Raw genomic sequence first — 19,498 nt, 5'->3', positions numbered from 1 at the left:
TAACATGCTGGAAAACTGTAATTTTTAAATCCTTTATGAAAGCTAGGCCATCCTCTTCTTTTGCTGCAGCTTTACTGGCTGAAGAAAACCAGGTTCTTAATTTCTGTTGAACTTTTCAGGTTATTTCCTTAAGTTTAACTTTGATTAAATCTGAAGCCTAGAGGTGTCATGTTGTTGTTCATAGTAAATCACTGCTAATAATTATAGCAGAAAGGTGTTACTATGTTGTCTTTCAAACACAAACTCTTTCTGTGTCTTTCTAAGCCTCAGCCCCTCAGCCTAGCTTCCAAAATCTCTAGCCTGCCTGGGGCAACTTCTGTGCTCTAGTTGTCAATTTTTGAAGCCAACAGCGAACAAGAGATCCAAAACCAGAATGAGGTGTTTATTAAGTGGCATCAATTGATGTCTATGTAATGATCATGAGACATTGAGCAAGCTTTTTCATTTGCTTTTGTATGCAAGTCATGTCTTTTCATAAAGTTTCTAATCTGTTATGTTCAAGTTGGGGGTAAAAAGCAACCCTTGGAAACTCCACTTGCTCCTTCAATAACAGTTGTTATAGTATGGGAGGATGGAAAGAACACAGTGACTACATGCTTGCCAGACAAGTTTGTTTTAAAATAAGAATATAATGCTTAGCTGGAAGTTTAGTTAACAGATAAAACTGCTCTCTAAACCTACTGAGCATGGACTTGAACATCTCCGTACACAGCAACAATTTTTTGCTAGAACATAAAAGCTAGTTGGGTTTGATAGATCACATTTTCAGGGTCTGTGGAACCTTGTGCATTTTTTTCTTATGTTAATTGGACTGATATGCCTCCAGCATTAGCTATGCAGGGAACTGCAGTCCATATGGTTAATGATTGCAGACTGGTTGTCATGGTGAATTTTTGTGTGTATGTATTGGGGGTGGAGAGAGAGTGATAGCAGTAGGAACTAACTTTGATAGGAGGAAGTAAAGGGAAAGATAAAGCCGTGTAACTTGTTCTCATGCATAGAATGCTGTCCTCTGTAACATAGATTTATGCATGTCCTTGTTAGGAAAACAGGGAACGAGAGATCCAGGAACTTCATCATCTGCAAAGGCGAAAGGAGCTGGAGGAGAAACGTCGATCCTGGGCTGCTGGAGAGCTTGGAAGCTTTGGACGAAGCAGTAGTGAAAATGATGTGGAAATGTTGGCCAAAAAAGGACTCGAAGAGTTTCTTCCCTTCTTGCAGCAGAGACCTCAAAGTCCTTCATACAGAAACCCCAATTCCAAACGCTCTCGACTTTCTCTGGGGATTACTGCAGACAGAGAGCTGCAGAGTTTCCTGGAAATTTCAAAAGAAGAGGATCCCAATAAATTTAACAGCCTTCCCCGTGCAAACACCCGACAAGTAAGACCCAATGTAGCCTGGACTGAATCCAAAGAAACTAGAGATCCCAATTTAAATACCTTGCACTTACACCAACAGTCTGAAACCAAAGGGAAAAATAGTGATCTGCTGCAGTTGCGTCCAGCACAGTCCAATCACTTTGGTGATTCAACCACCAATGTCCATTATCCACAGCGAAGCACCAACTGCAACATGCATGCTTCCAATGCCTCTTGTGAGGAGTCTGCTGATATAAATGCTCTGGCCCTTGCAATTGAGGAGCACGAACTTGTTAAAGGATTAAGGAAGTTTGATATTCAAGGAGCAAAGCCAGCAGAGGATACGCCTCTAATATATTTAGAGGATGTCGGTGGAACAGATGTGGAGACTCTAGATGATCTAAGCTTGCATTCCCTTAGCACTGCTGATGACGATCTGCCTCCACCTTGCAGAAGCTCCAGAGAGGCCCACAACCATAAAGGCAAGGCAGTGGGTTGCAAGAGTGAAACTTCAGAGCCTGGCAGCAGCAGCCCTGTGTCAATGGACACAAGTGTTTCGGGAAGTAGGGAAGATGGGCCAATGTTCTATGTGTCAGATACTACCACTGACTGTTCTTTGACACTGGACTCTGAAGAGGGGAATGATTTTAAATCAGCAGGCAATGAAGTAAGAAGTGAGACTGGCAAAACACGCTCTTCTGTGAATGGTGCTCAGTACAGGCCTAGAACACTCTTCCCAAACCTAAATTCAGCTTCTGCCAAGGATCTGTCTCTTCATGCTTCCACAAATGATAAGGATGATGCCAACAGCAAACACACGCTTTCTAAAGAAAAATCTGTAAAAAACAAAGACCCTGTAGGACCAAAGAGAAACTCTCTGAAAGACAGATCTCCAAGTTCCTCGAAATCCAGTGGCACTCGCCCTAGCCACACAACTTCTTCCAGACCTGTTAGAACTTTGAATGCCTCTGAGAATGAAAGTATGAGGAAAGTGGTGCCTATTTCTCGGTCAAACAAAGCACCAAGCAGTGTGAAAAAGCCAGAAGCCAAGCCAGTGCTTCGTGAGACTAGTACAGTGGAAAGCCGCCTGTCTCGTCGCAGCTCTGTCCGAGGCACTACAGACACACTGCCAAGAAGTCCTTACAGGCATAGCATGTCAGTAGAAGAGCCAAAGTTACAGAGGGGGACTGTCACCTCAAGCAGTGCTCATTTTGAGAGAGACAGAGTTGCTCTCAAGAAGCCAGGCTCTAAACCTGTTAGGAGTACTGCAAAGTCGAAGACGGATGAGACAAAAATGTGTCGCTCCAGCGTAAAACCCCAGACCCCTGTAGATGACACCAAAGTTAGCCCTGTCAGTGCTCCCAAAACACCATCCAGTGTCCCCAGCTTTGCAAGGAATACAGTGGCTTCTTCTTCAAAGCGTGCAAAAGTGGATCTCTCCACCTCGTCCAAACCTCCAAGCATCACCAGATCTGTGTCTCAGAGGCTGCCTAAAGTGAAGCCAGCAGCAACCTCTGATGATCTGAGTCCAAAGGAGAATGGAGGGAGTACTTTAAAGAGAGCGAATAGTGCCAGAGTGTTTGGAAAAAGCATCCCCCAGGGAGACACTGTCAGCACAAAAGCAGAGACTTCACCAAAGGAGCAGGGGGCTGTGGAAAAGTCCTCTCTTAAACTGAAAGATGCAAACCGGACCACAATAGGTAAAATACTAAAGCCGTTACTGAAGTAAGGAGAGGTTTTTTAAATTTTGGAATGTCTCTTGCACTGGATGTCTCTGTTGAGGAATTCCTTAAAGCAGTAACATTGCTGATAAGTGGCATCACGTGCTCTTCAACGTACCGCACACCACTGGAAAAGGGCAACTGGTTGTGTTCTGGTCTAAATCCTCTGTTAAGAATTTGAATGTGTTTGAAGATACTGTGATGGTAAGAGTGTAGCAGCAAGTGTTTGAGCATTTGTGATATGGAAGGTCACCAAAAGCCAAAAAGTTTAAAGAAGTTAAGCTATGGGATGAATTGCTTTGTGACAGAAAACATGGATAAAGGCCAGTTTTTGTGTGCATGAAATTCTTCCTGGGGCTCAAGCATTTGTGTTGGTTGGTTTCTTATTCAACGTCGGAGAGAATCCTGTGGAACAGTACTGAAAATGAATGTAGGTGATTGTGCTTTACATTGTTTCTACTGCCTTGGATTCAGGAACTCTTTTTTGCCTGTTGCAAAGTCCATTGCTGGCAATTGGACAGGCTGGGAACTGCTGGCCAAAAAATAGTAAAACGGGATTATTTGCTGTTTGTGGCTGTCTTTAACCTAACTGAAGAATTTTTAGCATGTTTTATGAATGTGTACGTGTGTCTGGAGAAAACTTTCTGCTGGCCAGGAAGCTTATTCTCCAGGAATGTGGCAGCATTGTCTTGCATGCACAAGTAGATAGGGCTGGTGCTTCACGGCTGGAGGCCGTGCCCATTGGAAGGGCCACCAGTAACCACTGGGATGATGACTACTCCTCATCTGACTTGTTCCAGTCACAAGCAAACTTGCCAGCGTTTGGTCATACAGAAGTGCCATATATTTATGATACATATCAAGGATGTTTGCAGTTCAGCTCTTGAAGGCTGCATTGTAGTGCTGAGCACTTTCTTACTATTCCATGTTTCCACTGGTTTATGTACTACCAAATTACTTGAATGTTGCAATGGCTCTGATTGAGCCATCGGTTTCCCTGCCCCCTCCTCTCCTTGTCAACATGAATATTTAGCATGAAACACGGATCTTACGCATGACAATGTTTTTGTAGACTTCCTTTGTTACTTCAAATGTGGTTTTTAATGTTTAAATGCTCCAAAGGATGACTTAAACTAGTATTTGATAAGCTTTTTACAAATAAAAACACCTCCTTTTTCCTGCGGATACAAATTTTCATGTCTTGCTGGTCTAAGGTATGGAGAATGAGGGAGAACTTGTTCAGCATGCTATGCATATTCCTAAGGGAAATGTTTGTAGGTGGGGAAGCTGATCACTGTTCTCCTGAGCATCCTATTTAAAGAGTTGCCTTTCCAGTCACTCACAAATGAAGCCTCATTTAATAATAAAAACAAGAGTAAAATAAAAAGGAAAACTCTTCAGACAAGTGGCATTGACTTAGGGTAGATCTGCTTCTCCACTCTATCCCTCAGTGCTGGAAGTGTATAGCTCAGTGAGAATGAGCCGTTTAATTACTCACGTGCATCTCAAGGGCTAGTATCGGGGACAGCTACCTTTGTCTTTTGAAGTTGGCAAGGGGCCCTTAGTGTTTCATGATGTCTTACTGCAGACATTGTACCCAAACACAAAGTATTACATAGGGCCTCTTGTTTGAGTCTGTCCCACGGGGAGAATTTATATAGCCCACTTTTTGGCAAGGGTGAATTTTTGCTCGAAACCCTGCATAAGCTTTTTGAATGCTGCCTCCCTTGTGGGTTACATGAAAGAAAAGCATCTCCCTTCTCCTTATTTCTATCTGTGTGTATGTATGCACATCTGCGAGAGCAGATGATTGACTCTTCTCCTTTATTAAGAAAAAAAAAAAAAAGCAACCAAACTTTTATTGGTAGCAAGCTTGAAAAATAATTTAAATGTGTTTTGGTATATGTAAATTTCTATAAATCTGTGTAAAAGAAAACTGAATGTATTTAATGGAACATTTATACATTTCGGAGTAACTCAGTAGTTTAATAAAGTTCCCATTTACTGGGTATAGGCTTGCATTCTTCTCCTTCTTGTTGTACTTTGGGCTTTGGTCCTGGAGATCCCCAACAACTGGAGACCGGTTGTAGGTACCTGTGGGAAAATCCCCAAAGAAAAGGTTTTGCAGCAGAAATTCTGGCATTTGAAATAGGAGGCTTGTTTTTGTACTTAGATGTGTATTTCATCTTTAGTTTCTGAATGTTCCTGAGGCAGGGCTTTCTGCACAGGCCCGGGTAGAACATGAAAGGTATTAGGTGGTGGATGCAGCGCCTCATGTATGCGTTGTGTGCTGTGGCCAAAACGAATGTTCGTGGCAGTAACAAGTCTGGATCTGTCACTATCTTCATGCCTTTTAGCTTAGCACACTTTATTGGGAAATCCCAGTTTACAGCTCCCAGGGCTTTGCAAATAAAGAACAGCCTGTTTTGCAGGAGCAGGTGGTGATTTCTGCACTGTAATTCTGAAGTTTTACCTTCCATCCCATTCTCCTGTGATTTTTATTCCTGCTTTATTGCATAAGAAAAAAAAAAAAAAGAGAGAGAAGAAAGGCAGCCAGCCTCCTTGTCCTCAGGGAGTACTTCCTCCCCTCTGCTATGGGAATGGTTTTTGGACTGGAATTGCTGCTATTTGCAAACTCGTTCAGCCCCTGACTTTTCTCGTTGGGTGAGTGCGGCTCTCCCGCACGGAGCAGCACGCACCTGCTGTCTGCCAGCACTGAGTGACGGCTGCTGATGGAATCTACGTGGGAAAGCCCTTCACCATCAAAAGGTGTGTCTCAAAAGTTGGTTTTTCCCTTTTTAAACTTCATTTTTATTTCAAAAGGGTTTATGATTACCAATTCATTATTTAAACTACCAGCTGTCAGAAGCAGCAGTGCCCTGTAGGTTTAATTTCTCATGTCTTGAGATTTTCCCAAACGCTAACAGGCTGTGGGGCTGCAGGCGGGTTTGAAGAAAGACACGAGAGCTTTTTTTGGGCTTTGTTGTGCCGAGCAGTGGGTGCTTGTCATCATCATCAGAGGCGAGTCCGTCTCCTTTGATGGATCTCAGGGTGATGGTGAAGTCGGGGAGCCCGGGGAGACATGAGGGCATCTGGGGCTGTGGAGCTGCTGCAGATTGCGAGATAGGGGAGCGAGCTGTGGGAGGAGAGATGCTGATTCATACTTGGAGGAATTTAATATTCACATCTCATGTGGGAACTGCATACAAATGAGGGGCTCACTGTATCCCTCGTTACAACAGCTCATTAAATTATCAGGAGAGACGGAAAGATTTCCCATCACGCCTCCCACAGCGTACAAGTCCGGACTATGTCATTCAAAATAACCCACTGGTATCTCTCTCATCTTAGGCTCTGGCTGTGTGGATGGATGCGGAGTACTGCCCGTTGGCTCTGACCTAGCCAGGCACAAGTGAGCTCTGGATTGGGAGTGAATCACAGCACGTGCTGGCTGGCCACTGACCCCGAGTTGTCCTGTCCTGGCTGGAACTGCATCCCCACGTGCTGGGGAGAGCTGTCCTCCAGAAGGCGTCTTTGTTGCTGCTGTGAGAATGCAATCCCGGCGAGAGGGGCCCAGCTAAATGCAGCTCCTTTCAAATTTGGCCACTCAGTGTTTTCCATTAGCTTGATACATGCTGTTTACATCCTACTGCTGCCGGTGCCAGAGATAACTGCCTTGGGAACAGCTCCCTGCAGGTATTGTTAGCAGCTGCTGGAAACAAAGGCGTTTGTTTTAGCCACGTCACTATCTAAACAGCCAGAAATAGATTGCTTTTTTTATTGCTGGTAAGCCAATAAAAATTGGTCTTGTTCTCCTGGCCAAAAGATGCCTTCTGGAAATCTTGCGTGCTGAGAGGGCTGGCATCTGTGCAAACAGCCCAGCAACAGCAAAGAGCATGATGCTGAGGCAAAGAATGCGTGAAGGACTCTCGTGGCAACCAAGCATTTCTCCTCCACGTGTCATCACCACCAGCATCCACTGCTTGCACTTGGACAGAATTGCTTCCAGCCAACACCATGTGGTTCCTTGCCGCATAGTTGGCTTCTGTCTCTTTCTAGGCTGAAAGCTGAGACTGCAGAACACTCACCATCTCAGCTAGGAACTTAACTCTGATTTTAAAAACAAATAAAAAAATCCGTCCATCTGCTGATGCCCTTCCTTTCTGCACTGAGTCACGGGGAGCGTGGAGGCCATGCTATTATACTGATTCCAGAGATGGTGATCAGGTTTGTAGCTGTTGAGCAAGTGCTTGGTTGGTGGCCTAGTCTGGAGGGAGGGGAGAGATTGGGGCACTACAGAGAACATTTGTCCTATCTGAAGCAGGGATGCCGGACAGGCTGTCTTTGAACCGTGATGCGTCTCCTGCTTTTGATCATGTCTCAACAATAGCCCCTTCTTTTCCCTGTTCCATCCTTATTTCTTTGGGAGGATGAAGGATTACAGGCTTTGATGCCTCCTCCAAGCAGAGGAGAGAGATGAACTCTACCTCCGTTTTTTTATTATTTTTTTTTATTTTTAACAATAGAACTTTGACCAGCGAGCAGAGCTGGTAGCTTCAAATAACTCTCAGCTGCGCAGGGGCCCTAGAGCTCCAGGGAAAAAATGAATGGATTGCCTGTGTGCACTTTGACTAGTTTCTTCCAAAAAAGTAAACGTTTCCATCTTTTTGGTGGTCTAGAACAAGTTCAGGAAGGAATTGAATATATTTCTAAAATGGACACGTGCATGAGTAGTAGTTCTGAATTACTGTCTGGTAACTGGCGTGCTGCCTGTGGAAATGAGGGAAACGTGTAAGAGGGAAAACATGATGATTACAAATGAGCAGGCAGAGCTGAGACAAGTTTTCAAGAAGAATGTGGAGCTTTTCTCTGTATCATTACCATCCTGACGCTTCCCTGGGCGTTGGCTGTTCCTGGCTGACCCAGCTACGGGCTGGAGCACGGCCCCCTGGAGAAGCCAGGGGTCCCCAGCACCTGGCCTTGCTCCATCACTGCAGAGAACACTCCAGTAAGCACCGCTGGAGCCACTTCAGCTCTCGTGCTGAGCAAGGACATGCTGCGAGCTCCACGTTTTTGTTCCCAGTCTTTCTCATGCAACATTTAAACTATCAAACCTATTCCCTGTGCGAATCTTCAATTTCCCGTTTCAGGATGAAGGATGATTGTAAATGTGGTTTTGATTTTTTTTTTTCCCCCACCCTTTTACAGCTGTATTTGCCCCTTTACATCCCATGACTGTTTCCTCCCACTCCTATTTCCTCTGTTACAGTTTTCCATCCTGCTCTATTAAATTTTCCGGCTTCTACTAATAACTCATCTCCCCTCTTTATCTCCCTCTCACACTCCGGTGTTTCTGTACTCTTCAGCTCACTCATTCCACTCTTTCTTTGTCTCTGCAGTCTTTGGTGGCTGTTCTGCTCCTTTGATTTTTTTTTTTCTCCCTTTCTGCTGTGGGTCACCTTTCTCCAAACAACTGTCTGCAAAGCCTGCAAGCTGACACTTTTCCTGCTGCTTCCAGTAAGAGGTGGGAATAGGGCAACAGAAAGTGACTCTTTTTCACATTTACGAGTCTGTATTTTGTAGCTCTGTTTTGTCCTTGACAGCAAATTGCTGGAGGTTGCTGTCCCCAAGCAGAGAGATCACCTCAAATCATCTTACAGAAACATAAAGGTTGGAAAAGGCCTCCAAGGTCACCCAGTCCAACCATCAACCCACCCCCACCATGCCCACTAACCACATCCATCACTGCCACATCCACATGATTCTGGAACGCCACCAGTGACGGTGATTCCTTCACCTCCTGGGCAGTTCATGCCAGTGCTTGCCACTCTGTGAAGAAGTTTTTCCTAACATCCAACTTAATTCCTAACACCCAATATCTCATCTTTTCTGTGCTAATGCTGCACCCCACCATACTGAGCAGCTCATGGGGGCATGGGCAAATTTTGCAGAGGTGGCTGAGGAAATTCTGCCCAACTAAAAGTGTGGGTAATTTAGCTCCGTGGTTCCAGTCTGTAAAGCCCTAACTGAAAGGACATCAGCAGCTCAGCTCAGGGATGCCTCACCCACCTGTGATCTTGGTGCCACAAACAAAAGGTTTGTGCAGCCAGTTGAGTGCTGTTTCCCTGCGCATCCAAGCAAAATAATTGCATCATATCTCAGCCTAGCATGTAGGTGTTCATGGTACAGGCTGAGGCTGCAGCAGCTTTGTTTTTCTCTTATATGGTGAGGACCAAGACCTCTTTATAAGAGCAGATTGCTCTCAGAAGCCCAGAGATGGCTCTTGGAGAATATGTGTTCAGTTATCCTTCTGGTGTAAGTGACTAATCGCTGCACTAAACAGAGAGCACTCAGTGTGTGCACAGTGTAGTTGGAGAGCACAGGCACTGCTGTTTGCTCTGAGCTCTTTTTACTTGTATATGCTGTGTGCCTGCCCAGTATAGCTCACCCCAGGGCAGGCTTTGAGGGCAGTGCCCCCAACGACCCACAGAGAACTGGGGAAGGAAGCAGCTGTGCCCCTGCCCCAGGGAAGCATTCGCTACAGCTGGCAGGTGTTTGCTTACCCTGCTCTTACAGGGCTTACCAATAATAATAAATTACAGTCAATGTTCCCCACAATTTTCTTGTGGTACTGGGATGTCTGTTTATAAGGATAAAGTAAAGCAGCTCATCTCCTGACAAATGTGTATTTCAGTTGCGTATCTTTCCTTGCAACATGGCTTTGATAATGAACTCAGTATATCCACCCTTAGAACCACCAAGTTTATCCTAAATAATTCAAATGTTTAAGCATAAGTGCATAAAGCAGCAGCTAACTGGTAACCCTAGAAATCTATCTAATATCTTTTCACTGCACTAAAAACTGTCTGTGCTCTTCAGAAGGACTTGATGCGATCTGTTGCCAGAGATTTGTCACTTGGTAGATGGAGTGTGGGATGCAACATAGCAGCTCCTGCTGGTGCCTTTGTCACTGCTTCAAGGTGTGAGACCACTCATGCAGCAAGGGGAGGGAGTGGGATCAGAGCTCAGGATGGTCCTCAGGTGAAACAAAGCATCATGGAGATGGCCGCAGTGAGCAGATCAGTGCTCAAACAAGGCCACCAGGTTCATGCCCGCACCCAGAGACCAGGGCTCTGGTGTCCCCAGCCCACATGCAGTGATATCCAAAAGAGCATGGGATGTGCAGAAGTAACCCATCACAGACAGGCACGTGGGATTGCAGCAAGAGATGTTCTGTAATCGTAAAAGCAACCAATGGTATTGTAAAGACTGCAAAGCAGAGACTGGTGAGAATGTATAACTCCAACATTCAGCATGAATTGGCAAAGCGGGCATGTGAGTAATCACAGAGGGCCATTGTGCGCCTGAGTCCAAACTCTTGTTTGATGAAATTACTTCTCTGAATAAATCTCACTTAACCTACAGTAAATACCTCTGAATAAAATGTCCAGCCTTAATATACAACATTTTAAATGACAGAGAATTTATCCCAACCTTTGGCAAATAGTTCAAACAGATTATCAAGCTTTCTGTTTAGAACCGTCTTAGTGTTTCTAGCACAAATTAATCGGGGTGGAGTGTCTAATTGCTGGTAACTGAATCTGTTATGGCTCTGTCTGCCAAGCTGGCATCTCCTGTTACCAGATTCCTGCTTCTTAAAGGCAGCCCTTGCAGGGAGAGAGCCGTGATTCTGCAGTGGGACTAGTGCTAGAACTGGGGAGGCTGCCCCAAGCCTCTGCCTGCGCTGGCTTTGCTCTCAGTTTGACATGGTGGCTCTGGGCTGTGGAGGAGGTCTGGATGCTAGCTGAAGGGCTGCTACTGTCCTCATGGCCTGGGATGACCCAAATCTGCTCCTACAACTTGTTGGACAGGAGCTTGCTGGGACATAGGGAAGCTCAATAGGGTTGGTCTGGATTTTATTGCTGTGGTTTCCCAGGCCACTCTTAGGGACCAGCATTTTCTCTGTCAGAATGAAAGCATGCCTGACAGAGGGAGTTGTTTCAGAGCTAAACAATGTCTGTGTTTAAACATTTGTTTTTAATTAGGCATCTGCTCTATGGCCAATAATGAAGCCTGAAACCACTGGGCATCACCAGAGCCATCCTTTGTCAAAGCCACCATACTTGCTGCTCCTCACTCTCTGGCAGGAGGTGTTCACACAGACAGGCTCCGTCTGGTAACCCCTTTATTGCCTCCTTCAGCCATACTGCAGCTCTCCTCCCTTCTCCTGCTGACCCTTAAGCTATTTTCAGTAAACCTCTTTCTTTTCCCAGTGGGGGCATTCTGTAATTAAGGAGGCAGTGATAACATCTAGTGATTATGTACTGATGTCTTTTAAAAAGGGATCTCTGAACCTGTCCCCTATTCTCCCCTCCTTGCCTTAAGCAGAGCTTAGTGTGGAACCTGGAGCTATGCTGATGTGAGTACTGATTAGATAGCTCTTCTCAGTTCAACTTGTTTGTCCATACTGACCATTTCCTATGTGTTAAGGCCTCTTAGAAAGAGGATACTTTCCCACCCAGCCTTCTTCCATTTTTGAGCACGTGTCCTCACTCGCTGCATTGGGTGCCCCAGAAAGGAGAGACAACTCAATCAAGCACTATGCCTTTGCCGTGGTGCCTGCGGGGAGCTGTCACATAGATGGCCTCATCCCAGGTCTCCTTTATTGATGTTGTTACACAGTCCTGTGCTATGGCAACTGGAGAAGGAGGGAGGAAGGCCCCAAGATGTCTGCCTGGTGTGGGGGTGTTGATCCAGCATGAGTGAGTCACAGGGCTGTGCTTCACCTCGGCCACCTCCGGCAGCTCTGCCGTGAGTCACCACAGCCTGAGAAGCCTTGCAGCACTTCCTGCGCCACGGGGAGGAGGGCATTGGGTGACACCACCACCTGCCACGGGGATGGAGTCATGTAGAGCTCTGCTTTGGGAGCGGGAGCTCCCAGGAAAGGCTCTCTCACGTGCAGCTGGGCACATGTTTTGGTGTTATGGGACCTACAGGACAAAGACGCTTCCCACAGGGAGCAAGGAAGGGTAGCAAGGTGCATATGCATCACTCTGTCACAGCAAAACCTGCAAGACGAGGAGGGGGGATGCAGCAGAAGGTTCATGGAGGAGTTGGTTTTAAGAATTTCTTTTGGTGTCTCTTCTTCTCCTTCTTTGCTTTCGTGATTCTCCCAACAGTATTATCTCCCCTATCTGATCACGGATAGAAAGTCTTGTGGTGTCATCTTTGTACACTGTGTCCTGCTGCCAGTGGATCCCAGTTCCCACAGTGCTGGCTCAAGCCAGCGGACTGAACCCAACTGAAGGAGCCACTCAACTCTAGCTGCAATCAAGAGCTTTTGCCTCTTCCATCAAATCAACCTTTCCATGGGATCTGCCATTGTTTCAAAGAATTTATCCATTTCTGAGAAGGTGTCAAGAGGCCTTTTCCAAATTCAAATGTAAAAAATAGAAACCCTCTTTTCCTCCTTCAAAGAAAAAGTGCAGAACTCATGAAAATTGCTATTACGTATTTAAGACATGTTGCTTTTTATAATTAAAACAAATGCAGAGAAGTGGTAAAGTTTTTTAATATTGTCTTGAAATGGTATAGGCCATGATCAAAAATCATCTCATGTTGTGGTGGGAGAGGCTGATGGGGTGAATTTTGCTAAAGCTGGAGGTATGTGTGACAACAGAGTGGCTCCAAGCAGCACTTATGTCCCTGTCACGCAGAGATGGGCAGCTGGAGCTCAGGCTCTATAAGAAAGAGGAGGAAGCTTCACCCAAGGACCCCCGGGTTTGGGGATGCCTTCTCTTGGCTTGGCATATTTTCTTCCTTCCCTTCATCTTCCTGATCTGGTTTTAATGTTTGCTCATTCTGGGGCAGCCCCGTTTTTCAACTGAGAAGTATGATAGGCTGGTATGAAGGGGCAAAGTATCACTGTGCACATGAAGGGTGCTCTATCTGGAAGCTCTGGAGCAATCTTCAGGTCTGGTAGAAAACCTCACAGGAGCAGTCCCTTGCCTTTTCCAGAGGAGTCATTTTCTGGTTGGTGCTTGAATGCATCAGAACAGCAGGCAGATGCGGCATGGTCTGGGCACATTCTGCATGACCACTGTGTTCCTGCTGTGTCTCAGATTATAAAGATGTGACTGTAGCAATGTCATGAGGCAGCCAATGCTAGTACAGGTGGGGTGAGCTCTGGATGCTCTCCACAGGTACATCTGGAGCTGTTTGCAGAAGGTGACACAAAGCTTGCTCCAAGAGATGCCCTAAAAGCCTCCTGTGCACATGGGGCCATCCCAGAGGTGCAGGTGCTTTTCTGCTACACTGCCTGAGTGTGAATGTGTGAGAGCCGTGGGTTCCAATCTGTGAATCCTGGCTGTAATTGGTAGAGGTCTTTGGAGAGGTTCTCCAGGGAAGAGGCTGAAAAACAAGAGTGTTTGGAAATGCTGTGAGCGTGGAGGACACCTGCTGGTTTTTGCTCCAGAATATGCAGGGCAGCTCAGGTTCTTGTTTTCTGGAGGCCAGGAATGTGCTGGGTGTCTCGACTGTCCCCGGGGTACTTGACTCACGTGCCCCCAGATAGGCATTTGGCCCTGTGTGCCAAGCACTGCGGCATTTTGTTTTCATGAATGGAAAAGCTCAGCATGTCCCATTCTTTCTGCCTGTCTTTTGTCAGTTTACTCTTCATAAAAGGATTATGCTAATGCGTGCCTTGGCCTCATCCCAGAGGTGCCTCATATCAGCTGGGAGCACCCAGCAGCAGCAGCCAGGCCTTCCTGTCTCAGGATAGATATTTGGGGCTGTATAAGTTGCACACCCTAAAGTTAACTGTTTGGTTACAGGAAGCAATGCTGTTGATTTGGTATCCTAATGACCATGATTTCAGTGAAACAGCTGAGGTTGGAAGGACTCTTTGGGTCAACCAGGACCAACCCCAGCTCCAGCAGGGCCACCCAGATCAGCTCCCCAGGCCCATGTCAAAGTGGCTTTGGGATATCTCCAAGGAGGAGACTCCATAGCCTTTCCAGGCAGCACATATCATTTCATCTATTTTGGGCTGTAGGGCTGCTTAGAAATAGAACATTGATGCTTTATAGTGAGGAATTTGGCTCTCCTGTATGGCATTGGGAATTAATCTCCTTATTCATTTAATTTGTCAAAGAAAGAAAGGAAAATGGGTCCAAGTAGAACATAGTGGGGCAAGAGATTGATGAGATGAGCAGAGGCACAGGCATTGCAGTGCAGTGACCAAGTGTCAGGAACAGGTGTTCACTCTGCCTTGCAGGAAGAGTTTCTCCTGGAGCAGCCGAGCTGGGACATGCAGTGTGTAGGGTTGAGCCGTGTGTCATTACTCAGAGAAGCAAGACAAATGAGAAATCAATTGAACATCAAACCATGGCTGCTGATTATTTATGTTGAAAATAAATGATTCATCGAGTGCTTTAATTGATTCATATATGCGGCAGGGAGTTCCAGCCTTGATTTATGGACCTTTCCACCAGTCAGGCAGGAAAGACTTGCTCCCACTCACTTTATTTGTGCAACAAACATCCTTTTCTCTTGGCATGGGTTACGCCAACTCACTTGCAAGCTTTTTTCTCCCTGACTGTTTACTTTGCTTTGAAGCAACTGGTCACTTGGCTCGCTCAAGCAGTGCTACTGCTATCAGAACCAGGTAACTGATTTGGATTTTATATCAGAGGTGTCCAGAAGGCATCAGCATAGCCCTAAGCAAAATGCTGGGCTCTGCATCTCAGAGAGCTGCAGCCTGCAGTGCACTATGTCCACAGATCTACGTGACTGCTTGAATGAGACTGCACTTTCTCCCTGCTGCTCTCCCACCTAAGGAGGAGATGGTGGAGATCTGTCTTTGCCTTCTCACAACCGTCCCACAGCTTGCCAGAACAGCAGGGCAGCCAGAGGATGTTGGCTGTGGGTGAGGAGGTGGATGGTGGCTTGCCTAATATGTGGCTGGCACTGCAGTGGAGCAGGGAGAGAAGGGCTCCATCAGCACTGGCACTGGGGGAACGACACATGGAGGGATAAAGGCCTTGGGAAGTTGTCTCAGGGTTTGTCAGGAAGCTAAAGGCAGACTCTTATTAGCCACATGTGCCACCAGTTGTGCAAAGGGGAGAAGCCAGTCAGCCAGCCCCTTCACCATCCAAGCTGTGTGGCGGTGGTGTTTGCTATTGGGCTTGCTGTTTTCCCCTAGGTTTTTTTGCCCGTCCTGTAGGCTGGGGCAAAGAAACAGAGCAAGTTGTCTGAAGGGAGCAATAAAATATTGCAGTGTCCAGGCGGGCTGTGAAGATGGTGAAGGGTCTGGAGGGCAAGAAGTATGAGAAGAGTCTGAGGACTTGGTTTGCTCAGCCCATAGAAGAGGAGCTGAGGGGAGGCTTCATGGCAGCAGCAGCTCTTCGCAGGGAGTGGAGGGGCAGCACTGAGCTCTGCTCTCTATGACAGACAGGGCCAGAGGGAATGGCATGGAGCTGTGTCAGGGGAGGGGCAGATTGGGTGTTAGGAAAAGATTCCTCAACACAGGGTGGTGGGCATGGTCCCAAGCTGCCGGAGCTCAAGGAGCATTTGGACAATGCTCTCAGACAGGGTTTCAATTTTGGATGGACTTACAGATCTTCGTGGGTCCCTTCCAACTCAGAATATTCCGTGATTCCATGATGCTCCAGTCAAATGGCACCAAGCTCCTCCATCTGCCACAAACCACAGGAGATACTGCAACTGATAGATAGGTTGAAACATGAGAAACAAAATCAGCGCCACAGCTGCAATCTCTTGCAATGGTTTGCCTTCAAGTTGTAACCCAGTAACACAGGGGTTGATTAAGGATGGAGTCTGAGCGGCCTTTGGCTTGGTACAGCCCACAGCTGCTGCACTGCTATAGGATAAACTGGACTGGAGGATCTGCCTAGCTAAGAAATAATACTTTTCACCAGGCTGTTTCCCAGATGGATCTTCTTCTTTTTTTCACCTACTTCTTTATGCTAATGTCCGGGCTAGTGCAGTGGGAACAGATGGGCTTCTATTTTTCTGTGTCAGTTCTGCTGAATTCCACATCATAGCTACTGAGGTACACTAGCCTGGTGGAAAGCATGCCCAGCCTCTGTAAACACAGGGTGTCTTCATGGTTTGATCAACTTGCAATTTTGCCTCAGTTTGTTTGGCGGTGAGACAGTGAACAGTGCTGCCATGTATGTTTGTCTTTCTTGGTTGACATATTTGTAAATTGTGTCAGAAAGAGTCTGTGCCTTGTGTCAGTCTGCTTGACACTTGTTTAGGAGGGAGTCCCCACCAATGAGAAAAATAAACTTGGAAACCTCCCTGGGTCTGCACCAGAGCTGTCTCAAGGCCCCATGAGCCTAAGCTTCCTGCAGTCCAGCAGTATAGCATAAGCAAGTTATCTGAATTGCTTTTTCCCTACCTGGGAATTTGCAACTTTTCCTCGGTTTTGCAACAAAGGGTTTCCAAAGCCTGCCAGAGATGGGCCTGGCCAGAGGAGCAGTGTGGGGATGCACTAGTGGAAATGGTCTGTGCACACGCTGTTTCTTCAATGACAAGACATGCATTGAAGCTAGGTCTGGTCATTCCTTCCCTTGGTGTGCAGCTTGCCTGGCTCTGCAGCATTTAGCTGGAGCATGGACTGGGTAAGGCCAGAGGAAGTGGGTCTAGAGGTTGAGAGCTTTGACTGAAGTTCTGAATAAGCTGTCTAAGAAAACAGATGAACTGTGAAAAGTAAGAAGAAAAGAGATATGCTGATGGTTCTGGGCAGTTACACATGTGGTTGTTACAGATAAGGACCAGATCTCACAGGAAAGAATGCTGGGTGTGCTTCTTCTGTTCTTTACTGGTTCAAAGTCAGCAACGTAAACCTGGAGAGGGTTCCTTGTTCCCCATATGAAGGACAGAGGTGAGTTGAGCATTGCTCTGTAAGTGTTGCTTCAGCGCTGGTTCTGCAAAGAGGCTGAAGGAACTCATTATTCATGATTTTATCTTACTACCTGAAATACATAAATAGCCTAAAGGTTCCTCTGATGGACTTTTTCCAGCTCTTTGATGTGCCAAAGATAATTTCTAACATACTCCCTCAACCTGTCCCCCCTCCCTAGTTCGGGTTTAATGTTTCTACTTGTTATGTTTACCTGTCTGTACGAGGCTGCAAGCTCCGCAAGGCAGGGGCCTTGCCATCTTTCATGTTGAAGGAGTTGTAACATCAACAACTATAAAACAGGATACAAATTATCAAAGCAACAAAAAATGAGGCAGCTCAGCTCTTGGGCATCTTCTGCACTGAGAAGCTTGCACTGAGCCTCATCGTGCTCTGGATTTTGAGTCTGTGGGACTGCGGAAGAGAGAGTGGATCCCCAGACCTGTCCCTGGACTGCAGTAGACTATATACAAGAGATGTGTAAAGCTGAGTCATGTGCGCTGCCCGCTCCAAGCCCTTGCAGATGGGACATGTCCCCAAGTATCCCTCTGATCCAGCAGCACGCATGGGAGCCTGCAGTACAGTGGCAGCCAGGTCCTGCTCACCTTCCCATTCTGAGAGCCTCTTGCAGCCTAGGATGTGTCACTGTTGCTGCGATAACCTCCTGTTGTGCTGGGGGTGGTGCCTCTGTAGTGGCAGCCGGCAAGACTGATCCTGTGCATCCATGCCTCCTTTGGGATCCCAGCCTCTGTCTCTCTTGCCCAGGGCTGCGGAAGGCCCTCACAACCTGTTCACATACAGAGCAACACCCTTGGGTGCTCACACTCATGCTGGCCTTTTGCTAGGATCCAGAAGTGCTCTTATCTCTGGCTCCTTTGCCCATCTGCCTCCACAGACTCTTCTACACTTCTTTCAAACAAAGCTATTATTCTGTTGACCCAGGCCTGCTGTGATGAATTGGATGCTGTTCACTGCAGCTCAAAATACTCTTTGCTGCTCTTAATGCTTTCCATTCATTTTCTATGGCGATCAGATTCATGGCAGCAGCTAGGCAGCTTTCATTGATACTCACGCAGCAGCTATACCCTCAGCAAAGGCTTTTTTGTACATCAGGCTCCAAACCTTTCAAGCAGGCTATGGTGAAAAGCCATAATGTCCCTTTTCTGCCATGCCCCAAGCCACCTGCAGCCTGTGAAAGAGCACATTGTTTCTGCAATTAACGAAACAACACGGGCAGTGTCTCTGCTGCTTGTGGGAGAGGGCTCTGGGTAATCCCTCCTTGCTCTGCCCCCAGCCTTCATCCCACCCCCCACGCTGTCTGAGGCCCAATTTCAGCCCCACTACTGTTTCATTCCAAGTGAGGATGAGTTTTGCCGGATAGGATTTTGGTCCAGCTAAATGAACGTCCTGATACTGTGTTACCCAGTGAGCTGGCTGTGCTGGGTGCCACAGGCAGCTCCTAGGTGTGAGAGTTTTCAATGAACAGCCACAATTCTCTTCTTGCTCTCTCTGGAAAACTGTGTGCCTTTAAGTGACCAGAGTGGAGAAGGAGGTGCTGGGTTGTTGTGTTTTTCTTTCTTTTTCCTTTTCTTTTTTCTCTTCCCCAAAAAAGCACTGTGTAAGGGGAAGATGCTGCACTGCCTTTTGCTCAGATAAAAGGAGCCTGAAAGCTTAGCATTGCTCAGAGACAGGAAAACTGCTTTGTCTGGTGAATATTCTAAAGACATGAAATAACAAGACATGATCAAAATCCTCTGCTCAACAGAAGAGCTGCCTAACTCTTGCAGAGCCAACAGTTCCTTTGTTTCACTCAGCTTTTGTAGAACAATGTGAGAGAAGGAGCAGCAGAGATTTGTGACTGCTTTCTGCTAATGAAACAGGAGGTTTGGGCTGCAGTTTGTTCTGGCAGCCTCAGGAAAAGTCCCTGCCCCAGCAGGGAAGTTGGGGTTTACCATGGGCAGGTCCTTGCTGGCACTAACCTGGTTCACCTGCTGGAGAAAGGAGCTGTCAGCGGCAGCTTGGCGCTGTCGGGAGCCACCCAGCTGCAGCACGGGCACGTTGGCGTGGTGCAGCGCCAGCCCTGCGCTTACGCCGCTTCTTTTCCATACATGGAGCAGCATCATGCAGGGAGCAGTAGTGCTGCCTAAGGGAAACCAACTGTGCTGAACCAAGGGTGGATAACACGCTGAGCTAGCAAAAGGCTAGAGGTAGCACGGCTCAGCCAGGACTGCAGCTGCAGATCCCACTGTTTGGTAGGGCCATCCCTCAGACATGGCTTGCAGCGAAGCCAGGCACGGGCACTGAGCCGCCTGTTTGCCTTGTGGGAGAAGTCCCAGGCTGCAGTAGCTTTGCATATTTGATCCTGTCTGAGGTCATTTCTTCTCCTATCTGCAATATTTCTATTGCGAATGCCCTCAAGCATTTAATTGATGTAACACCTCTAATTGCCCAATGAACATATTGCCTCCATTGTCCCTGTGATCCCAGCCACA

The 19,498-nt window shown here is 46.8% G+C and overlaps 1 protein-coding gene across 4 annotated transcripts in view; it reads left to right on the top strand.

Annotated features, from left to right (window-relative positions):
* The window catches only part of FHDC1 (FH2 domain containing 1), a 35,392-nt gene extending 28,164 nt beyond the window's left edge, over positions 1-7,228 (top strand). For all 4 annotated transcript variants that reach the window (XM_090138506.1, XM_090138507.1, XM_090138505.1 and 1 more), the window contains exons 12-13: positions 1,045-5,848; positions 6,431-7,228. In XM_090138506.1, the coding sequence (XP_089994632.1) occupies positions 1,045-3,087 (2,043 nt within the window). In that variant the 3' untranslated portion in view covers positions 3,088-5,848; positions 6,431-7,228. The remainder of the gene's footprint in view (positions 1-1,044; positions 5,849-6,430) is intronic.
* Positions 7,229-19,498: the final 12,270 nt, after the last annotated feature.

Source organism: Phasianus colchicus, chromosome 4, assembly GCF_987193195.1.
Source record: "Phasianus colchicus chromosome 4, bPhaCol1.hap1.1, whole genome shotgun sequence".
Lineage (NCBI taxonomy): Eukaryota > Metazoa > Chordata > Aves > Galliformes > Phasianidae > Phasianus > Phasianus colchicus.
Note: the sequence above shows the minus strand (reverse complement) of the source record. Positions and strands in the feature narration are given on the sequence as shown.